Source organism: Ranitomeya variabilis, chromosome 1 (assembly GCF_051348905.1).
Source record: "Ranitomeya variabilis isolate aRanVar5 chromosome 1, aRanVar5.hap1, whole genome shotgun sequence".
NCBI lineage: Eukaryota > Metazoa > Chordata > Amphibia > Anura > Dendrobatidae > Ranitomeya > Ranitomeya variabilis.
In genome coordinates, this window is record NC_135232.1 from 227713003 (window position 1) to 227735128 (window position 22126).

A 22126-nucleotide genomic window follows, 5' to 3' on the forward strand; every position below is an offset into this window, starting at 1 on the left:
GGGCCATCCAATAGCTGTGTGCGTTGGGGTAAAGCAAGGCTCTGATTGGTTTACATTACCAGCGGCTGTGCCTGCCTGGCCTGGTGTAAGCACGGCACGGAACCCTTTGGGCGCGTTGTTAACACTTGCTTTGCTGACCGTCAGACGCATCCTACGTCCTCGCTGGACGCACCGTGGAGGTAAGCTCGTGTGTGAACGGTTGCACCGCTCCAGATCCGGGTGAGCGCTCGGCCCCTCATCTTCTCACCAAATAAAGGCTGCAGATTGCTCCTGGCCTGGAGCTCGGGCATTGTGTCACCCTAGCTGCACATTGGCACTCTCTAGGCTTCTGTAGAAAGGGCTGCGGCCGCCTCTCAGGACAAGTTATTTTTCTTGAAGATAATTATTTTATGTGAATTATTGGCTGACTTTTATCAAATCTGTATGAGGCCTTTAAGGGGATGTCCAGGCTGACATGAATAGTCTGCAGTCGCTCTTTGTGACTGCAGACCAAATGTGCACACGGTCACGGTTCCCCTTGTGGGCGGTCATGTGACCTCGCGCATGAGATTTCCATATTTTCGGTTGAGCGCTGACTAGTCGCCTGGCGTCTCCCAACGCTGAGATGAGACTGATCGGCACGTGATCGAGGTTATGGAAATCGCATACGTGAGGTCACATGACCGCCCACATGGGAAATACTGACTGCACACTTTTCATTTCATCACAGACTATCCCTTTAAGGCATCTTATCTGCTTTTATTTTGGCAGTAGATCCAAAAAAGCTGATTAGTAGCGTTCTGTATAAAATCATTGTCCGTATCTATAATAGTCGGGTACAGATTATTCCGCTGTCTATAATATTTCCGTTTCCTCCTTTTAGACCATGAGTGAATGGACACCTATAGCAAAGTTTTATGATCCGCTTAAAGCTGGCAGTATTGATGGCACCGATGAAGAACCGCACGACCGCGCTGTGCTTAGGGCAATGTTGGCCCGGTATGTTCCCAATAAAGGGGTGGTTGGAGACCCCCAGTTGACTTTGTTTGTGGCCCGCTTAAGCCAACAGACAACCGAGGAAAAACTAAAAGAAGTGTTCTCTCGTTACGGAGACATCCAGAGGATCCGATTGGTCAGGGATTTCATAACTGGTTTCTCCAAGGGTTATGCATTCGTTGAATATAAACAGGAGCACGCCATAAAGAAAGCGTACCGAGACGCCAACAAGCTCGTGATAGACCAGCGGGAGGTCTACGTGGACTTTGAACTGGAACGATCTCTGAAGGGATGGAGGCCCCGCAGGTTAGGAGGAGGATTTGGTGGGAAAAAGGAGTCGGGCCAGCTGAGGTTTGGAGGCCGTGACCGACCATTTAGGAAACCAATTAATTTGCCACTTTTTCCAAGTAACGCCCGCCTAGAAGGCTATGGAGATAACAGACAAAGGTCCCACTCAAGAGAAAGCACTTATGGCTGGAGAGAAAGGAGGGCAGAGTATGCGAAAGACCGAGGAAGAGAAAGGTGGTCCCAAAGATCGGACAGAGAACACACTGCAGAGAGACATGGCAGGGAGAGGAGCCGAGACCGTGAGAGAGAGGACACGACCAGGAGAAGAAGAGAAAGCAGAAGGGAACGAAGCGGAGAGCGAGACAACAGAAAGTGAAGACGGTTTATAGGCAAATGTACAGTTATTGTACAAGTAAGAGACTTCATAGGAGGGTGGCCTCACCAGGCGGGGGAGACGTATGCTGGATGTTACATGCCTTAGCACCATATTTAAAGGGAAACTGTCAGCAGGTTTGTGCACAGTAAACTACAGACACTGTTAGGCCGGGGTCACGGCTTAGAAATACTGTACATGCAGCCGCAAACTCCGGTCCCGTATTGATGCGAGAGACTCAAGCGAGTTTTTCGCATTGAACTTGCAATTGTGACCACGGCTTTATACTGATTAAAATGATACTTTGGTTGATGAAATCCGTCTTGTGGTTGTTGTTTAATCTTTATTTTCAGTTAATGAGATTCTCGTGCTCCAGGACGGCCTGTGGGGGGTCTTCATGTGGTGCTCTGCTTACATATTTTTCAGTATGGCTTATGACAGGTCACTGATCCCTCAGTGACCTGCCCCCTATTTTACATACTGTATATACTATTGTGGGGTTACAAAAAAAAAATCATTTTAATCAAAATGGCACTGGATTTTCCAAATTTTTGCATTCTTCACACCTTGACAAGGCGTTTCTGCACTTCGAACACCCTCTAGATGCAATCATGGTGAGCCGGACGCTTTTTTTTTTTTTCTTGTATTTTTAGGACTAAAAAAAGACTACGCTCCCACACTGTTTTGGTGCACCAAACTTACGCGGTATCTTACCGATCCAGCAATGTAGATGTGATTTATAGGAATCCCTTTGCCAATTGTGCAGCGTAAACTGACCTGCAGTGCGTCTCTGAAATCCGCAACATGTCAATGGCTTTGTGGGTAGACTGAGTTATATGCAGATTTTCAATATAGAATTACATCGTGTGCGGAAAATCCACAAGGAAAAAAACACGTATTTAATGCATTGCCACTGCAGAAATACCCTAAAAATTTCTGTAATTAGCATATAACTGCATCAATAAAAATGTTTTGTAAAAGCCAAATACCAGAGCGTATCAAAAAGAAAGGAGATTTATTTAAGTGAAAATGTTGCAATTTTTATGTTAAGAAATATTGATTTTATAATCAATTTTTAATACAGAAATGTGACTTTAGTAACTTTTTCTGCAGCCACTGGGGGCTGCCATTTATATGTGCTAATGTGTAAGTTTCTGAGCATGACACTCACACATCCCAATTATGGCAGCCCCTGGGTGTCGGAGACTGCTCTTGGTGTCTGACCGCATCTCCTACACTGGCTGCCTTGGCTATGAACAGAGCATGCCCCTTTGGCTGTTCAGCCCCCAGCTGTAAGCAGAACCAGGTGCTATTGTGTTGTCGTCCAAAGCTGCGCTGTGAGCTACAATTCCCCTGTCACCGCTCAGTATTCAGCAGGAGCAGTGACAGGAGGTGCTGTGCTGCGGTGAGTACAGCATCGGGGCGGTTACCAGCCTGACATCGTACTACTGTCAGGCTAACACGCTGTTCTCACCTCTGGAAGAAGTATCCTCCGCAGGGCTGCAATGAGCGTTGGGACCAGGACTGTGGAGGTGACTTCTTCCAGCGGTGAGAACAGCCTGGTATTAGTAGTACAATTCCAGGCTGCCGACCTGCGCTCATTGCTGCTGTTGGCCTGCAGTATTTGGAGCATTGTAGTGTAATCCTCACTCACTGTGCTCTGATCACTGACACTGCTCTGCTATGTCAGTATAAGCCTCATTCAGATGTCCATGCATTATATCTGAAGGAGGCTTTGCACTGATATAATCTAATCCTCATCATGGGTGATAAAGCCCACAGAGCTGTGTATCCAATACCCATCATGGGTGATATGCAGCTCTACGGGCTGTATCTAATTCTCATCATGGATGATACAGCCCACAGAGCTGTGTATCCAATACCCATCATGGGTGATACAGCCTGCAGACATGCATATCCAATACCCATCACGGGTGACACAGCTTGGAGAGCCGCGTATCCAATACCCATCACGGGTGACGCAGTTTGGAGAGCCGTGTATCCAATACCCAAAATGGGTGATACATCCCACAGAGCCACGTATCCAATACCCATCATGGGTGATGCAGCTTGGAGAGCCACATGTTTAATCCTCATCATGGCCGATACACTCCACATATCTGACCCACAAAGCCATCCATAACCTTTCTCCTCCGTATATTTCCAAACTAATCTCTCAATATCTCCCCTCACATAATCTCCGGTCCTCCCAAGACCTCATTCTCTCCTCCACGCTTATTCGCTCCTCACCCAATCGCCTCCAAGACTTCTCCCGAATATCCCCATCCTCTGGAATTCTGTGCCCCAACGCATCCGGTTATCCACCACATTTGGATCCTTCAAACGGAACCTGAAAACCCATCTCTTATAAGAAGCTTACAACCTGTAATGACCACACAGCCACTTCAACACCATCGGAGCTACTGCAACCCCCGACCTACTGTCTCCTTCCCCCCATCCTGTAGAATGTAAGCCTGCAAAGGCAGGGTCCTCTCCCCTCTGTACCAGTCTGTTATTGTTAGTTTGTTTACTGTAAGTGATATCTGTATTTTGATGTAACCCCTTCTCACGTACAGCACCATGGAATTAATGGTGCTATATAAATAAATAATAATATCTAATACCAGAGTGGATACAGCGAGTAGCACCAACAGACTGTGGGAATATGGGAGATATTAAAACTTTAAATGTTTAATATTTTATACCAATAGTTGATTTTTTTTAAAAAGTTAAACAATACTTTTACACCAATTGTTAATTTTTTTAAATGACACATTCCCTTTGAAAATTACAGGACAAAAAAAATGCAGCATCATAAATGCAATGTAAACCCTAAATAGGTTCTGAAAATTTGTAACCTCAAATGCTCAGCATGAGATTTGGACAACAGAATAAAAAAATATCTTTATATCTTGGCAGATTGAAGTGAGCAGAAGGTGCGGCATTTACTGCCTTCTCTACACCTATGAGAAGACTAAAATATTAGCATTGTTGAATCGGCGAGCACAGCACTGCTAAACCTGTCATGGACTTGATTTTGGAACTACACACCGGAATATTTTAAGAGGCATCCTAATGTGCTTGTTTAAGGGTCATAACTAATATCAGGACTTGCAAAATGACCAAGTGGGCTCATGGAAGGGAAGAGAGCCATCTTATATTCCAATATTTTCCAGCTTCCTAAGGGTAAAGTGTAGTAAGATGAGCTCATGGACAGAGGCAGCTACAACAAGGGTTTGATTTATTTGTTATTATCGGTGGTGCAGAGAACTCCGCTGCATCACTGACTTTAAGAAACTGCATACTGCAGACGTGCAGTCACCACCCTATGATAGCAATCACTGTGTCCTACCAACCCATGCCGCTTCTCTTATCGGTGTGCCCCCGACAAATATTGGCCACTCCGGCATGCAGGAATCCTCAGTGTTCATCTTCGAGAAGCGCCTTGAGTGTATTGCTAGAAGGAAGGAGAACTGTGCAGCAAAACACTCAGCTTAATAATTAAGAAGCAGTTAAGGAGGTTTGGCACTGATTAAGCCCGAGTCACACTAAATATATGAAAAATCAGTTTGAGCCTCCCTGCTGAGAGTTGCACGAGTGTCATGAGAGTACAATCCGATTTTTCACCCCTAGCATCTGATTTACATCCGAATGCAGTGCGATTGCTATGCGATTATAATATGAGCTTTCACATACAGCAGTTATCTCTGTCATTTACACATCATTTTCAAAGGAAATATTCATCAAAACACACACACATAGAATAAGGCTATGTGCACACAATGCGGATTACTCTGCAGATTTTTCAGGTCTGATTTTGGTAAATCCGCAGGTAATCCGCACTACGGATTTCCTGCGGAATTACCGCTTTTTCTCTATTCGCCACGACAGCACCCACTAGAGAGAGGGGATCCGCCCCTAGGAACAGGAAACCTACAGAGAGATAAAAGGGGCGGCCCCCCCCTTGCTCCTCAGTTGGTTTCCTGTTCCTAGATGGGAACCCACAGAGAAGACTCCAGTGGATGTTATGAACGAAGAGGAAAACCCGCCTGGACTGCCGCCTGTTCGTCTCTGCTGAGCGGCAGGGGCTCCAGAGTGGGTAACAAGAGTCGGGGGAATGATCCTGTTGGCTCCCCCCTCGTCTGGTATCCGGCTGTGAAATAGCAAACAGCTCCCTGCTGGGACACTGTTTGTAACCCCGCTGGAAAGTGCATAGCGGCGCCTGCCTGGCTGGCCTGATCGGGAAACAAGTAAGTGCGGGGTGAGCGCTTACCCCGTAAATCCTCCAACTTCTCCGTGTACCGCGCAGGGCTGGTGAGAGTCCGGGGTCGGCGGATGGAAGGAGCCGGCTTGTGGCGGTAAGGCTGCTGATGCAGCGCGTCCAGGGTCCGGCAGTATTGCAAGCACACGCGCGATGGCGTCGGCGCCCCGGAAGTGGTTGGTTGAACTTCCGGGGTCGCAGGGCTTGAGCACCATTTCCGGGGGAGACACCATGTTGGATTCACCTGAGCGGTCTGATCCACCCTGGCGGTGAAGCCCTGATTCACAGATGGAGGTAATGAAAAAAAAAAAAATCATGGAACGGCAGGAAGGGGTGTGGTTTGGAAGGAGCCTACATTATAAAAGGTAGCTCCACAGAGGGTTGTGTGCGCTATCATGTTGTCCCAGGAGGAGGTCACGGAGCGCCCTATGGAGGAGCTAATATTACCCGTGGGTGATACCAGGAGGAAGAGTAGTGGACACTCGAAAGTGAGTGACTCCACTGACAAATCGGAAAAAGTCATCCCATTCCACACCCCAGGCTGATCAAACAACCCGACAGCCGGTATATAAATGTTTCCGGGTGAGTGTATACAGGGCTTCATGGAAGCTTATAGTAGTCTCTTCTGCTTGTGTTTTCTATAGGTAAAGAGGACGGGGAAGTCTAAGCACAAGCAGTGTGCGATATGCACCGAGCCCCTGCCTGATTCTTATATTAAACTGTCAGAGTTGTATTAATAACACCTTGCAGCAGGAGGGGTCAGTTAATAGAGATATGTCTAATGATTCGTGAAGAGATTCAGTCCTTAGGTGGTGGCCCATCTGTGAATATTGAGAGGAGAAGCAGGAGAGCATCCTCACCTAGAGCAGACACGGCAGAAAGTGGGGAGATTGATTCTGACATCTCTCAGATTTCTTGTTCCTCAGAAGAATAGGACTATGTCTGTTTTCCTACTGATGGTGTGAATAATTTGGTGAAATCAGTAAGGAGTACAATGGGGTTATCAGAGTCCAAGGAACCTCAAATGCCACAGGAGGTTATGTTTGCAGGTCTTGCTCAGCGAAAGAGTCATGTTTTTCCTGTAAATCAGACCATTAAAGACCTTGCCAAAAAGGAATGGAGTAAGCAGGGACAAAAAGGGTTTGTACCGATATCTTGTAAGAGGCGTTACCCCTTTGACGATGAGGACTTGGCCACCTGGGCTAAAGTGCCTAAAGTTGATGCGGGTCTAGCATCCACCTCTCGCCGTTCCTCTTTACCTGTAGAGGATGCGGGCTCTTTGTCTGATGCTATGGACAGGAAATCGGACGCACTTCTTAAAAGATCATGGGAAGCTTGTGTCACCGCATTTAAACCGGCAATCTCAGCCACATGCACTAGCAGGTCTATGCTGGTTTGGCTGGAGCAGCTGGATCAGAACATCAAGAGTGGTGTATCCAGAGAAAAATTGCGTGCCTCTATTCCCTTGATTAAGGGTGCTGCGGCCTTTTTGTCAGATGCCTCAATAGACTCGCTCCGCTTAGCAGCCAGAACAGCTAACCTTACAAATGCAGCTCGTTGAGCGTTGTGGTTAAAGAACTGGAAGGGGGATGCCCAGTCCAGGTCTAAGTTGTGTGCCATACCCTGTCAGGGTGAGTACCTTTTGGGAGCTGTTCTGGATGATATACTCACTAAGGCGGGTGAGAGAAAGAAGTGGTTCCCTAATCCCTTTATTCCTTCTTACAGAAGGGCGTTCAGGAAGCCGCCATTTGGCAAGAAAATAGACTTTAAAGACCGCTGGAGTAACAAGGAGTTCAGGCAAAAGGGAAATTTATTCAATAAATGCCCCTTCCAACCAGCGGATAAATTCCGTTAATCCTTTTCTACCTGTGGGAGGTAGATTATTAAAAGTTGTCAATCAATGGAAGTAAATAACAGCTAATTCATGGGCCATAAATTTAGTATCTGCAGGCCTTACCTTAGACTTTATCCGGACACCTCCGGATTCTTTCCTTCTAACGTCCTTAAAATTCAGGCTACAGCAAGAGGCACTTGAACTTGAAATTAGATCCCTCTTAACTAAACAGGTTTTAATATATGTTCCGTCATCTCGGATAGGGAAAGGATTTTACTCTCCCTTGTTTCTGATTAATAAGACTGATGGGTCTTTCAGAACTATAATTAATTTAAGGAAATTGAACACCTTCATAAAATCCAAAACCTTTAAAATGGAATCCATTCGTTCAGCTATAAAAAATGTATTTCCAAACTGTTATATGGTAGTATTGGATCTTAAGGATGCTTATTACCATCTTCCTATACACCAGTTACACCAGCAGTTTCTCCGGGTGGCAGTAATACTGAATGGTCAGGTTTGTCATTTTCAATTCAGAGCAATGCCGTTTGGACTACCTATGGCCCCGAGGGTTTTTACCAAATTATTATTAGAAGTAATGTCCTTTCTACAACTAAAGGACACACTGATCATTCCGTATCTGGATGACCTGCTGATTATTGGAAAAAAAAACCTCCAGTGCGAGCAAAGGTTGGAGGAAGTTATGATTTCTCTGCAAACACTTGGCTGGATTATCAATTGGGAAAAATCCAGACTCCAACCTGTAACATGTCAAAAATTTCTTGGGCTCCTTCTAGATTCAGTAGACCAGGTATGTTGGCTTCCTGAAGATAAGAAGGCCTCCATAATGGATAAGGTGAACTTAGCGATTAAAGAACGCAGTATGTCGTTAAGAAGTGCCATGTCCTTGCTAGGTTCACTGACTTCATGTATTCCTGCGGTGCAGTGGGCACAGTTTCATACGAGACAACTTCAGAAGTTCGTTTTAGAAGAGGACATTAAAAACCGTGGACATTTAGATCACACAGTTTGGTTAACTTTAGAGGTGGTTCACTCCCTTACATGGTGGTTGGATTGGGAAAATCTCTCGAGAGGAGTTCCGTGGGTGATAACTCCTTCAAGTATAGTGACCACAGATGCTAGTCCTGAAGGCTGGGGCGCACATTTTCAGGATCAGATGGTTCAGGGTCTTTGGTCTAGATCAGAATCTTATAATTCTTCTAATGTTAAAGAATTAAGAGCTATATATTATTCCATACTCCACTTTCTTCCTCAGCTGCGAGGCCCTCACACAAGGGTCCTTTCCGACAACACCACTGCGGTGGCCTATCTAAACCATCAAGGAGGTACATGGTCGGACACTCATGGATGTTACATCAGACATCATGAATTTAGTCGAAAGTCATCTGTTGTCCCTGTCAGCGGTACACATCAGAGGCATAGACAATTTCCATGCCGATTTCCTCAGCCGCCACACCCTTCATCAAGGGGAATGGATGCTCAACAGGAAGATTTTCAGACTAGTAACAGCTCGTTGGGGCGTACCTGAAATAGACTTGTTTTCAATAAGATCCACCCGTCAGGTCAGAACATTTGCCTCGCTATGCAGACAGGACAATCCGGACATATTCGATGCCCTTCAGGTGCCATGGACATTCAGTCTGGCTTATGCTTTTCCCCCCTGGAATCTACTGCCCATAGTTATAAGAAAAATAAGGGAAGAAGGGGCAAGAGTTCTGTTGATAGCCCCATTTTGGCCCAAGAGGCCATGGTTTTAGTGGCTCAGGGCAATGTCAATTACAGACCCTTTGATTCTTCCTCAGATCAAGGACCTGCTATCTCAAGGGCCATTTTCTCCAGTCACCTTCCACGACAGCAGTATCGGAGCATGTCTCCCCGCCCTAATAGGGGACAGGAAACAAAGAGGTTAAATACCCCTCCCCTTCCTGCAACCACCAGTGTTTTTCCTGTCCCCTATGGGGCATGAAGAGGTTCTCTGATAGTGCTGCCGTGGCCGGCGATCGGGAGCACTGTTACCTTTCTAGCCGGGCAGTCGAGGTCGGGGGCTCCGCTCTCCTCCTCCATCCAGACTGCTCCCATCTCCGTGACCTTCCACGCGACTTGGGACCCCTGCCCGCCCTACCCGCGCCTCTTTCGGGAGGCAAAGCAGGGCGGTGCGGTGCTCCGGGGTCCTTCTCAAGCTCCCCGGCTTCCTCCTCCCTCCACGCTGCTGCTGGAGCTGGCGCGCGCGCGCACCGGAAGTGACGTTCAGCCGAACTTCCGTTTTTTTCGCCGGCTCCTTGCGCCGCAGCTCCCGCGCGCGCCGTTCAGCGTCCTGAGCTGGGACATGCAGTGGCGGCATGGATGGGGCGTCCCTGACCTCCCCCATCAAACGGACACCACGAGGGGGAGGAGCACCACCAATCTCGCTGGGAGCCTCGGTAACCTATTTATTCCTGGCTAAGGAAGCCTCCAGGTAAGACCTCCTGTCTATACCCTCTATAGTCAGATCTCTGATATGGATGGCGACAAATCCCTTCACTCTGCTTCTGCAGAGCCCAGCGCTCACCCCCCCCTGCCGTAAGTAGTGGGATGATGTCCCTTGCTGTCCATTTTTTAAAATCAAGCGACTTAGTCCGTCTTCTCTCTCTTTCCTTTAGGGAGACAAGACTTCTGCCCCTAAGAAGGTGCCCAGTCGCAAGTGTGCTGCATGTGCGTCCAAGCTTCCCTCCACATATAAAAAGAAGCTCTGCCAGCCATGCACAGACGAGGTTCTGCGTGCTGAACAGCCCTCTCTTATGGACAGCATCAGGACTCTCATCAGGCAGGAAGTTCAATCTTCCATGGCGACCTTCTCCCAGCCCCCGACACCACAGCCTCCTCCTGCTTAAAAAAGGAAAATAGCCCCTGTAGTCTCTGACTCTGACTCAGGAGAAGTGCATACTTCTGACTCAGGGGACCGTTGGGAGAATGAGAGTTCTGCCTCTACCTCTGCTCCCAAATCAGACAACAAAAAGTATCTCTTTTCCTCCGAGGATTTGGAGGAATTAGTGTCTATGGTGAGGGGCACCATGGGGGTGGAGGAGGAGGTGGAGGGCCATTCTGTACAGGATGACATGTTCGGGGGGTTAAAGCCCAAATCGGTTAAGGGATTCCCCATACACGAAAATATAGAAAGCCTCATCCTCCATGAGTGGGGCCTTCCAGAGAAAGGGTTAAATGTGCCATCAGAACTCAAGAACCGTTTTCCCTTGGAGGGAGACTGTTCTCTTTTCGAAATGCCCAAGGTTGATGTCCAGGTTTCAGGGGTAACCAAAAAAACGGCCCTGCCTTTTGAAGATTCCTCCCAGCTAAAAGATCCCATGGATCGCAAAACTGAGAGTTTATTAAGAAAATCCTGGGAGACTTCAACTAACCTACTGAGGTCCAACGTGGCATCAACATGTGTAGCCAGATCCCTGTTCCTCTGGCTGCGTACATTGGAAAATCACCTGGTGCAGGGTACACCCAGAGAAGAGATTCTTAATTCTCTTCCTCTGCTCCAAAGGGCAACCGGATTCCTCGCGGACGCCTCCGTAGAATCAGTACGGGTTGCCGCTAAATCAGCAGTTCTCACTAATTCCGCTAGAAGAGCTTTGTGGCTTAAATCCTGGGGAGGTGATATTACCTCAAAGTCTAAGCTTTGCGGTATACCTTTCCAGGGTCATTATGTATTTGGGCCAGTCCTGGACGAAATCTTGGACAAAGCTTCGGATAAGAAGAAGGTCCTTCCGGAACAAAAGAACCCTAAGAAGCGGTTTTTTCGTCCCCCCCGTGACCAAACACCCCAGCAGAATTACAGGGGTAAGGGCAAATCAGGACGATGGAGTTACCCCAAGGGAGGAAAAGCCAGAAACATCCTGGTCCCCCAACCGACTCAGGCCTCTGAAAAACAATGACTGCCCTCCGGTCGGGGGTCGACTCTCGGGATTCCTCTCCCAGTGGCAGGTGATTACCACAAACCAGTGGGTCCTACGTACCATACGGGAGGGACTAAGGTTGGAGTTCGAGAGTCCTCCTCCCCATCGTCTGTCTATCACTTCCCTACAATCCCCAGGACTTCGGGAAATTTTGATGCCGGATATCCTAGACCTGCTTCGAGCGAAGGTGATCTCCCAGGTGCCACATCGGGAAATAGGAGAAGGTCACTATTCTCACCTCTTCGTGGTGAAAAAACCCTCAGGGAAACATCGCATCATTATCAACCTGAAACCTCTAAATCAGGTAATAAAATACCGGAGATTCAAAATGGAATCGATCAGATCAGCAATCCCCCTGATCGGTCAGGACTGGGTGATGGCGACGCTGGACCTGAAGGACGCATACTATTATGTGCCAATACACCCAGACCACAGAAGATTCCTCAGGTTCGCGATCTCCCAAAACAAACGGGTCAGCCATTACCAATTCAACGTCCTCCCGTTCGGAGTCTCGTCGGCTCCACGAGTCTTCTCCAAGATCATGACAGAAGCGGTAATCTTTATTCGTCAACAGGGGATCTGTGTCATACCATACCTAGACGATTTTCTTATCACTCCATCCGCTTCATGTCTCAATCAGGATGTGACAAGAGTCCTCGACATTCTAGAATCTCTCGGGTGGATCCCGAACCTGAAGAAATCAGACCTCCAGCCTTCACCACAGAAGAAATTCCTAGGAATCCTTCTGGATTAGGAGAAGAGAATGTCCTTTCTACCCGAGGACCGTCAGACCGATCTTGTCCGCAGGATCTCCAGGTTCAGAGATCAAAGAGCCCCGACTCTAAGAGACTCTATGTCAGTCCTGGGTTCATTGACATCCTGCATTCAAGCAGTCTCCTGGGCACAAGCCCATACGAGAATACTTCAATCACACATCCTGGCATACTCAAGAGGACATCAGATGGCCTTAACCAGGAAGATTCCCCTTCCCTCGCATGTGAGATCCTCTCTGTTATGGTGGCTGAACCCCCAGAATCTACACCGAGGAGTCAGCTGGGATCAGCTTCCCCTCAGAGTTCTCACAACAGACGCAAGTCAGAGAGGTTGGGGCGCCGTGATAGGCGGCTTCCACTTCCAGGGGTTGTGGGCCCCAGATGTGAGACGCAGTTCCTCAAATCTGAGGGAATTGAAAGCGGTGGAAGAGGCGCTAAAAGCCGCATCTATCATCATCCAGGGCTACCATGTCCGGGTGATGTCCGACAATATGACCACCGTGGCATATGTCCGACACCAAGGGGGCACAGGACACTCGAACCTGAAGCTGACTGCTGGAAGGATTTTTTCCTGGGCAGAAAACCACCTGATGTCAATCTCGGCAGTTCATATAAGGGGATTGGGACAATTCCCAGGCGGATTATCTCAGCCGGAGAGACTTCCATCCAGGGGAATGGTCTCTAAACCAGGAGTTATTCCTAGCCCTGGTCCAAAGGTGGGGAACTCCCGATGTGGACCTATTTGCCAGCATTCAGAACACAAAATCAATCACCTTCTTCTCCCTGACCCCCTCAAACGGGACACTAGGACTGGTAGCGTTCTCCCACCCCTGGGAGTTTACCCTGGCATATGCTTTTCCACCAATACCATTGCTACCCAGGACGTTGCAGAAGATCCGGACGGATCAGGTCACAACGATTTTGGTGGCCCCATTATGGCCAGGAAGGAGCTGGTTCAGCGCACTAACTGGCATGTGTCTAGAAGGCCCGATTCCGCTACCACAGAGACACGACCTTCTTCAACAGGGTCCCGTGACCCATCCAGACCTACACAAACTAAAGTTGACAGCCTGGTTACTGAAGCTGAGAGCCAGAGGACTCTCGCAGGAAGTAATCGAAACCCTACAGAAAAGTAGGAAGCCAATAACGAACGCCATTTATGGCAAGATATGGAAGAAATTTTCATCATGGTGTGCCCCGAACAGACCGGATCCTTTCAATCCAAATATTGCGCAGATTCTTCAATTCCTACAGAAGGGCTTAGAGCTGGGTCTTTCACCAAGTACCCTAAAGGTTCAGGTGTCAGCTCTTGGTGCTTTCTTTGACCGGGATCTAGCAAGTCATCGATGGGTGAAACGATTCATATCATCGGCAACCAGAATCCGTCCGAGACTCCAGATCCATACCCCACCTTGGGACTTAAACCTGGTGCTAAAAGGTCTGACCGGGGACCCCTTTGAACCCCTTTCAGCATCTAGCTTAAAGATCTTAACCCTCAAAACGGTCTTTCTGGTAGCTATCACTACTGCCAGGCATATAGGGGAGTTACAAGCCTTATCGATTCAGGAACCATTCCTGACTATAACTACGGATAGTATAATCCTCAAATTAGACCCGTCCTTTACACCTAAGGTAGCTTCAAGCTTTCACAGAAATCAGGACATCATATTACCTTCTTTCTGTCCCAATCCCTCTAATCCTAAAGAGGAGGTCTTTCACACCCTGGACGTCCGCAGGGTGGTCCTGTTCTACCTCCAGCAAACGGAGGATTGGAGGTTGGATCAAAACCTGTTCATCCAGTGGTCAGGGCGTAATAAGGGCAAGAAGGCAGCCAAAAGCACAATCGCTAATTGGATAAAGCAGGCCATTAGCCTAGCATACTCTTGTCAAAAGCTATCACCCCCAGCTTCTCTGAAGGCCCACTCTACCCGCTCAGTCTCAACCTCCTGGGCAGAAAGGGGAAGCGCATCAACAGAGCAGATTTGCAGAGCTGCCACCTGGTCATCAATACACACGTTCACCAGGCACTACAGGCTCAACAGGGATCTAACGTTCGGCAGACGTGTTCTGCAGGCGGTTGTCCCTCCCTAAAGAAATTAGCGGTTGGTATCACTCCGATACTGCTGTCGTGGAAGGTGACTGGAGAAAATAGAATTAGTTCTTACCGGTAATTCGGTTTCTGTGAACCTTCCACGACAGCACTAATTTCCCTCCCTATCTGTTTTATAAATTTATGATTCCTGCACTTAAATGGTAACTATACATGCTACTGTGTCCATAAAAAACACTGGTGGTTGCAGGAAGGGTAGGGGGTATTTAACCTCTTTGTTTCCTGTCCCCTATTAGGGCAGGGAGACATCCTCCGATACTGCTGTCGTGGAAGGTTCCTAGAAACCGAATTACCGGTAAGAACTAATTCTATTTTTCCACCCTCAGGTAAAGGGCATGAACTTGACTGTCTGGAATTTGAGAGGCAGTTATTAAATCTTAGAGGATTTTCTAGAGGATTGATAGATACCCTCATGAAGAGTAGAAAACCTTCTACTACCAAAATTTATGTCAGAGTCTGGAGAAAATTTCTTGAATTCCACACAGCACAATTTCTTCTGAGGTACCCATATTTTCTATATTAGAGTTTCTGCAGAGGGGTCTTGAGTTAGGGCTCTCTGTAAGCACTCTAAAGGTTCAGATCTCAGCTCTAGGAGCTCTCAATTATAATGTTGCAGGCGATAGGTGGATATCCCGTTTTATATCTGCATGTGAGCGATCAAAACCAATCAATATACCACAGGTTCCTCAGTGGGATCTAACTTTGGTCCTAGATGCATTGACACAGAGCCCTTTCGAGCCTCTTCATACAGCCTTATTGAAAAATATTTCATTAAAGACGGTGTTGTTGGTAGCATTGGTATCTGCTAGGAGAGTGAGCGATCTCCATGCCTTATCAATAGATCCTTCCTTTTTATCGGTAACATCTGACAGAATCATTTTAAAAACGGACCCGGCCTATCTTCCTAAAGTAGCCACTAGTTTTCATAGATCCCAGGAGATCTTCCTGCCTACTTTTTATAAAGACCACTCAACTCCAGAAGAAGTAAGGTTTCATACCCTAGACGTTAAAAGGACTGTTCTGGCCTATTTAGAGAGGACTAGGGACTGGAGGAAGAGTAGGGCTCTCTTTGTGTCTTTCCAGGGTAAAAACAAGGGGTCCAGAGTTAGGGTACCGTCACACATTGAAATTTCCATCGCTACGACGTTACGATTCGTGACGTTCTAGCGATATCGTTACGATATCGCTGTGTCTGACACGCTACTGCGATCAGACACCCTGCTGAGAATCGTACGTCGTAGCAGATCGTTTGGAACTTTCTTTCGTCGCTTGATCACCCGCTGACATCGCTGGATCGTTGTGTGACAGCGATCCAGCGGTCTTCGCTTGTAACCAGGGTAAACATCGGGTAACTAAGCGCAGGGCCGCGCTTAGTAACCCGATGTTTACCCTGGTTACAAGCATAAACGTAAAAAAACAAACCGTACATACTCACCCGTCGGTGTCCTTCAGGTCCCTTGCCGTCTGCTTCCTGCTCTGAGTGCCGGCCGGAAAGTGAGAGCAGAGCGCAGCGGTGCTGCGCTCTGCTCTCACTGTACGGCTGCACTCAGAGCAGGAAGCAGACGGCAAGGGACCTGAAGGACACCGAAGGGTGAGTATGTACGGTTTGTTTTTTTACGTTTACGCTGGTAACCAGGGTAAACATCGGGTTACTAAGCGCGGCCCTGCGCTTAGTTACCCGATGTTTACCCTGGTTACCCGGGGACTTCGGCATCGCTCCAGCGCCGTGATTGCAAAGTGTGACCGCAGTCTACGACGCTGGAGCGATGATCATACGACGCTGCGACGTCACGAATCGTGCCGTCGCAGCGATGAAAATTTCAATGTGTGACGGTACCCTTACAAAGAATACGTTATCACGCTGGATCAGAGAGGCCATAATCTTGGCATATAAAGCTAGAGGAAGAGATTCACTACTACATGTGGAAGCACACTCTACAAGAGCCTTGTCGACTTCCTGGGCAGAAAAGGCAGACGTGCCAATAGACCTTATATGTAAGGCCGCAACCTAGTCTTCACCTAGTACTTTCTATAAGCACTATAGATTAGACCTATCTTCCGCCTCTGATCTAACCTTTGGAATATCGGTCCTTGACACAGTGAACCCACCCAATCTATAGTCTCTGTAAATCTCTCTAGTGGGTGCTGTCGTGGCGAATAGAAAATACCAGATTACTTACCAGTAATGCTCTTTTATAGAGCCCACGACAGCACCCATTCACATCCCTCCCTTTTTTATAGTAGCACGGGGTGCCTTTGTGGTGAGGTGTAAACAATAGAACAATATTGTATAAAGTTGTAAATATTTCTGAGCCTATTAACTAAAACCTGGCGGCAGTTCCTCCTATTCTCTGTAATACAACTGAGGAGCGAGGGGGGACCGCCCCTTTTATCTCTGTAGGTTTCCTGATCCTAGGGGCGGATCCCCTCTCTCTAGTGGGTGCTGTCGTGGGCTCTGTAAAAGAGCATTACCAGTAAGTAATCCCGTAATTTTTTTGGCGTTTTTTGTGCGGATTCCTATTATGGAACAGGTGTAAACCGCTGCGGAATCAGCACAAAGAATTGACATGCTGCGGAATAATCAACACTACGTTTCTGCGCGGTCTTTTCTGCAGCATGTGCACTGCGGATATGGTTTTCCATAGGTTTACATGGTACTGTAAACGCATGGAAAACTGTTGCGAATCTGCAGCGGCCAATCCGCTGCGGATCCGCAGCGTGTGCACATACCCTAAAAGCTGACAATTCATCTGCCGTGTACTGGAACATCACTGCAGGAGCTGACAGGATAGAAGCGATGGATTACATACAGTAAATACAAATAGAATAGGTAGATATATAGATGTCAGTTACTAATACAATTTGTACAGTGTGTGCAAATTACTGTACATGTATTTAATTAAAAGATTATTTTTCTGAACAAAATGGTATGGGCTCCCCCTATCATTAATAACCAGCAAAGGCTATGCAGACGGCTGCAGGCTGATATTAATAGCCTAGGAAGGAGCCATGAATACTGCCCCCTCCCCCCCAGGCTAAAAACATCAGCTCTCAGCCGCCCCAGAAAAGGCGCATCTCTAAGATGTGCCAATTCTGGCACTTGGTGGCAAGTGGGGGGTTGATGTCACCTTTGTATTGTCAGGTGACATCAAGCCCAGAGGTTAGTAATGGAGAGGTGTCAATAAGACGTCTACATTACTAACCCCATAGTCACATTGTATGAAGAGACAGACTCCCCAAAAAAAGTCCTGTAATTGAAAGAATGACAGACTCCTTTAATAATCTTAATTAAACCATTTATAACCTCACCCATTTCCCCGATGCCTTTGCTGGTTATTAATCATAAGGGGACCCTACTTTTTTTTTTTTTTTTTTTAGTGTCCCCCATTTTAATAGCCAGTAAAGGCTAAGTATACAGTTGTATGATGATATTAATAGCCTGGGAAGCTCCATGAGTATTACCCCCTTCCCAGGCTATAAACATCTACCCCCTGCGGTTGGCTTTCCCTCTGCTTGTTACAAAAATTATGAGGGGAGTTCATGTCATTGTTTTCAGAAAAATCTTAAATAAGTGTACAGTAAGCTACACTGTACTAATTGTATTTGTCACTAACATTTGTATATCTATTCTGTGTATTTACTGTATGTAATCCTTCTCTTCTATCCCGTCGGCTCCTGTAGTGATGTTACAGTACACGGCAGATCGATTGCAGGCTTTTCTTCTAACTATGTGATATATATATATAGTACATATTTATATGTGTGTGTCACTGACATCTATATGTACAGTATATATCTATGCTAACCTGTCAGTGTGATTTTACTGTATGGGCACATGAATTGCTGGCTTTTCAAAGGACACCAAGGCATAAAAATCGGACAGCACTCGCATGGTCCAAGTGCTGTGTGATTTTTTTTTTCCCCTGCACCCATAGGCTTGCATTGGCGAGTCTCAGCCGAGTATGGTTGACAATGGCAGCATGCTGCGATTTTACACGCATGCGGAATACGCCCAAGAAAATATACACTGATGTGAGCTGCCCCATAGAGTAACACTGGGCCGAGTGATATGCGATATTTTCTCGCATAGCACATGCCCGTATTCTACAGTAGTGTAATGCTGGCCTTAGGATGCGTTCCCATGATGACCTTTTGGGGAGTTTTTGATGTTACAGAGTTCCTGCACCATTTCTCCGCCCTTTAATTAAAAAAAGGGGACTTGAAATTTTTTAAAAATACGCAGCGTAAAATACCAAAAACTCATTGTTGGAACGTAACATAAGGAGTCAGCCATCAGTTTCTCTCATGTATAATGAAAACGGACAGATTATTATTATTTTGACCAGATTTTGATCAGAGTGTGGTCGGAGTTTCATCACATTTTGTTATACGGGGAGAGTGTAAAAAAAAATAAAAAAAATTCTCATTTCTCACAGTCCGTGAAAATCAGACCACACTTGGATGATATTCAAGTAAGATCCAATTTTTATTTTTTACAGACCTATAGACTTGTATTGCAGGATCATAATAGGACATGTCTCCCCGTTTTTTTTTGTTTTGTTTTTTGCAGTGAAAAGCCACAGACATATGAATGACCTCCGACAATCACAGGTAGGAGTGCTATAGGTGAAAACCATGTACAGCACTCGTATGCAAAAAACAAGACGTCTGAATGATCCTCACTGCAGGTTTTCTAAAAATACCCAAGTCCTTTTATATTTCCCATTCAGTTTTAATTCCCTTTTGGCTTACATTCATAGAACACATGCCAGCGCATTTCTAAATGGGTTCAATATGCAAAATAAGGACAGAGCCAATTGGCGTAGGTGTTGATTTGCACTTTATGTACAGCTTGGCCATTCTTGGGGACTCGGCGTTATCGTTTTATTATTATAAACAAAAAACAGGCACATAATGGTAAGTAGATATCAGGCAATAATAAACCATAAAGCAATAAGCAAATGTGCTCAAATAGCCACTCCTATTATATAGAAAAAAGGAGAACAAAGTGGAGTTTTAAGGCTAAAAACTTCCTTTATTGGTACAAAAAAAAAAATATATTAAATAGTCAAATGACTCCTAAAGACAGAAAAGTAGCAATACAAAAAAAAGAGTGATGTACCAGTAGAATGGTCCAAAAATATAAATGGGTGAGAAGGAAACAGAAAAAGTATCCTTTTTATCTGGTATACACATCATAGTATTTAAAGACAAAAAGGGTTGAATCAAAGAAAATAGGGGTATCCACATGCCAAAAGACAATCTAATTAAACCAAGTGATACCTAAACCTATTTAACCATTTAATGGACATAACAGTTCAGTACAGAATTGCATGGAGATCCGATAAAAAAAATGTACTAAAGAACCAAATATATATAAAAGACAGTTTTTATTAAAGAAAAAAAGCAACAAAAAAACAATGACAAAATTACAAAAACATGATAAGTATTAAAAAGTGGGAAACCAAAATTCGGCGCAGGAACCCACCATGTTGTAAAGAGAGGCACTACAAAAAACCTAAGTGACCCAATGGGATGCACATGATCGATCTATAAATATTACTGCAAAGTTATCTAAACATAGAAAAGTTCTAAAAGCAGGTTACTAATAGCAATGTGCAAGTAATTACCTCTGGTGGGTGCCAACGCCTGCCCCTACGCACGTTTCGGCAATCAGCCTTCTTCTGGGGGTGGCATCACACCAGTACAAGCAAGCTTATATAGTTTAAAACAACCAATCACAAAGAACATAACACATGAACACAAAACAAAAAACCTAACACGCCCTCCCTGTGGTCAAGATGCTGCCGGGACTTGATACTGCATCCATTAAGGAGTGTCCGGGAGCCTGGGTAACGCATCCTCGCTCCCGGACATGTGTGCTGGTGGCTTGATGGTGGATGAGAGGCGTGCACGGAGATCTGCGCATGTGTAGACAGTCCGATCCGAATGATTGGCCGTGTAACCAGGGTTCACCGAGTTATAAGGTCCTTCAGAGCTTCTTTCTCCAGTTACTTCACCTTGAGAAAGATATGGAATAAATAAGCAAAACGCGCGTTGGGGACGTTTTGCACTTCTTTTGGGACTGTCCAATAGAATGGGTAATGCTTGCCAATTATATGGCCTTATTCACATGTTTTGATATGGTTTGTGAAGGAGTTACAAATACTATGGTGATGTGTATACCAGATAAAAAGGACACTGTTTCCTCCTCACCCTTTCATATTTTTGGACCATTCTACTGGTACATCACCCTCTTTTTGTATCGTTACTCGTCTGTTTGTCTTTTTATGAGTCATTTGGCTGTTTTTATATTTTTATTATCAATAAAGGAAGTTTTTAGCCTTAAAACTCTAAATTTGTCCTCCTTTTTCTTTGTTTTATTATGTATACAGTATACTTGTTGGAAAGACTGGAAGTTAAGCATTTCATATAGTACACAATGCAGATGTCCCCCACCACTTAATAAAATATCAGAAATCAATTTCCACATTTGTTGTTAATTTAACCTTTATTTTTTTTCTTCCACAACAAACTTTGATGAAAATATCCAAACATATGTAAGTCTCTTGTATTCCTGGAGCAGATTACATTGCACTTCATAAGAACGCACTGTCCAGCGTCAATAAACAGAAAATCTCAAAATCTTCTATTACTCAATCTAGTAATACTGTAAAACCATATGGCAAATGCAATTTTTTGCATACAGAATTTATTAGGCACAACAGACAAAATGGCTGTTACGTGACCTATAAATGTGAGAATTATACACAATTTACCTTTTCAATAAATAGTATTTTATCACTATATAAAGTTATAAAAAATAAAAATAGCAAGTTGCATAAAGTAAGTGGTCAGGTAAATATTCCTCAACAAACCCTCCGTTTTTTTGAGCCAATAGGTGAAGGCACGGACGAGCACACAGATGGTATCCAACATCTATGTCACTAACCTACTAAAGGCAAAGCACAGACTGAATAATATATAGTGTAGAAGCCTGTGGGTACTTCCACATGGGTTGGTAAATCCACAGCGGCAAAGTCTGGAACAAATAATGGAGATTTTTCAACAAATTGCAGTTTGCTTTGCAAAAAGTTATATCCACTGTAAATATCATGGCTTTTTTAGAATGGTTTTAGTGACTATATACAGTATATATATTTTTTATATGGTAAAATCTTAAGTAAATTTCCTGTGCATCAAAACTCCGGGTTTAAAATGTTAAAAAATGCCAAAAATCCTAATATTCAGAACAACTTTAGTTAACTGGAGTGATTATATAAAAGAAAAGCTGCAAGATGGCCAATTACTTGAAGGATGGTAACTTGAACATAAATTAAAAAAAATATAAAAAAATGTTATGATATAAGGGTCCTTATCAAATTCAGAGGATGGTGCATATAATGACAAAAAAGCCCTCCAATAGTAAACTCTCAGACATTATATGGCTAAAAATAAGTCGCATCATCAAAACGGCCTGTTTTTAGTCTGTAATACAGAGCTGGTTAACCTTTGCAGCCATTTACATGAGCAGCTACAATATGTGGGTCATT

At 45.4% G+C, this 22126-nt stretch overlaps 1 protein-coding gene across 2 annotated transcripts; it reads left to right on the forward strand.

Annotated features, from left to right (window-relative positions):
• The first annotated feature begins 39 nt into the window (after positions 1–39).
• SNRNP35 (small nuclear ribonucleoprotein U11/U12 subunit 35) lies at positions 40–1782 on the forward strand. 2 transcript variants are annotated; one of them, XM_077293210.1, is made up of 2 exons: positions 40–179; positions 863–1782. In XM_077293210.1, exon 2 carries the CDS (start codon positions 866–868, stop codon positions 1637–1639), a length of 774 nt encoding a protein of 257 aa, XP_077149325.1. In that variant the 5' UTR covers positions 40–179; positions 863–865; the 3' UTR covers positions 1640–1782. The 2 variants fall into 2 exon arrangements, with proteins under 2 accessions (XP_077149325.1, XP_077149326.1); XM_077293211.1 differs by having other exon boundaries at positions 96–219.
• The last annotated feature ends 20344 nt before the right edge of the window (positions 1783–22126 follow it).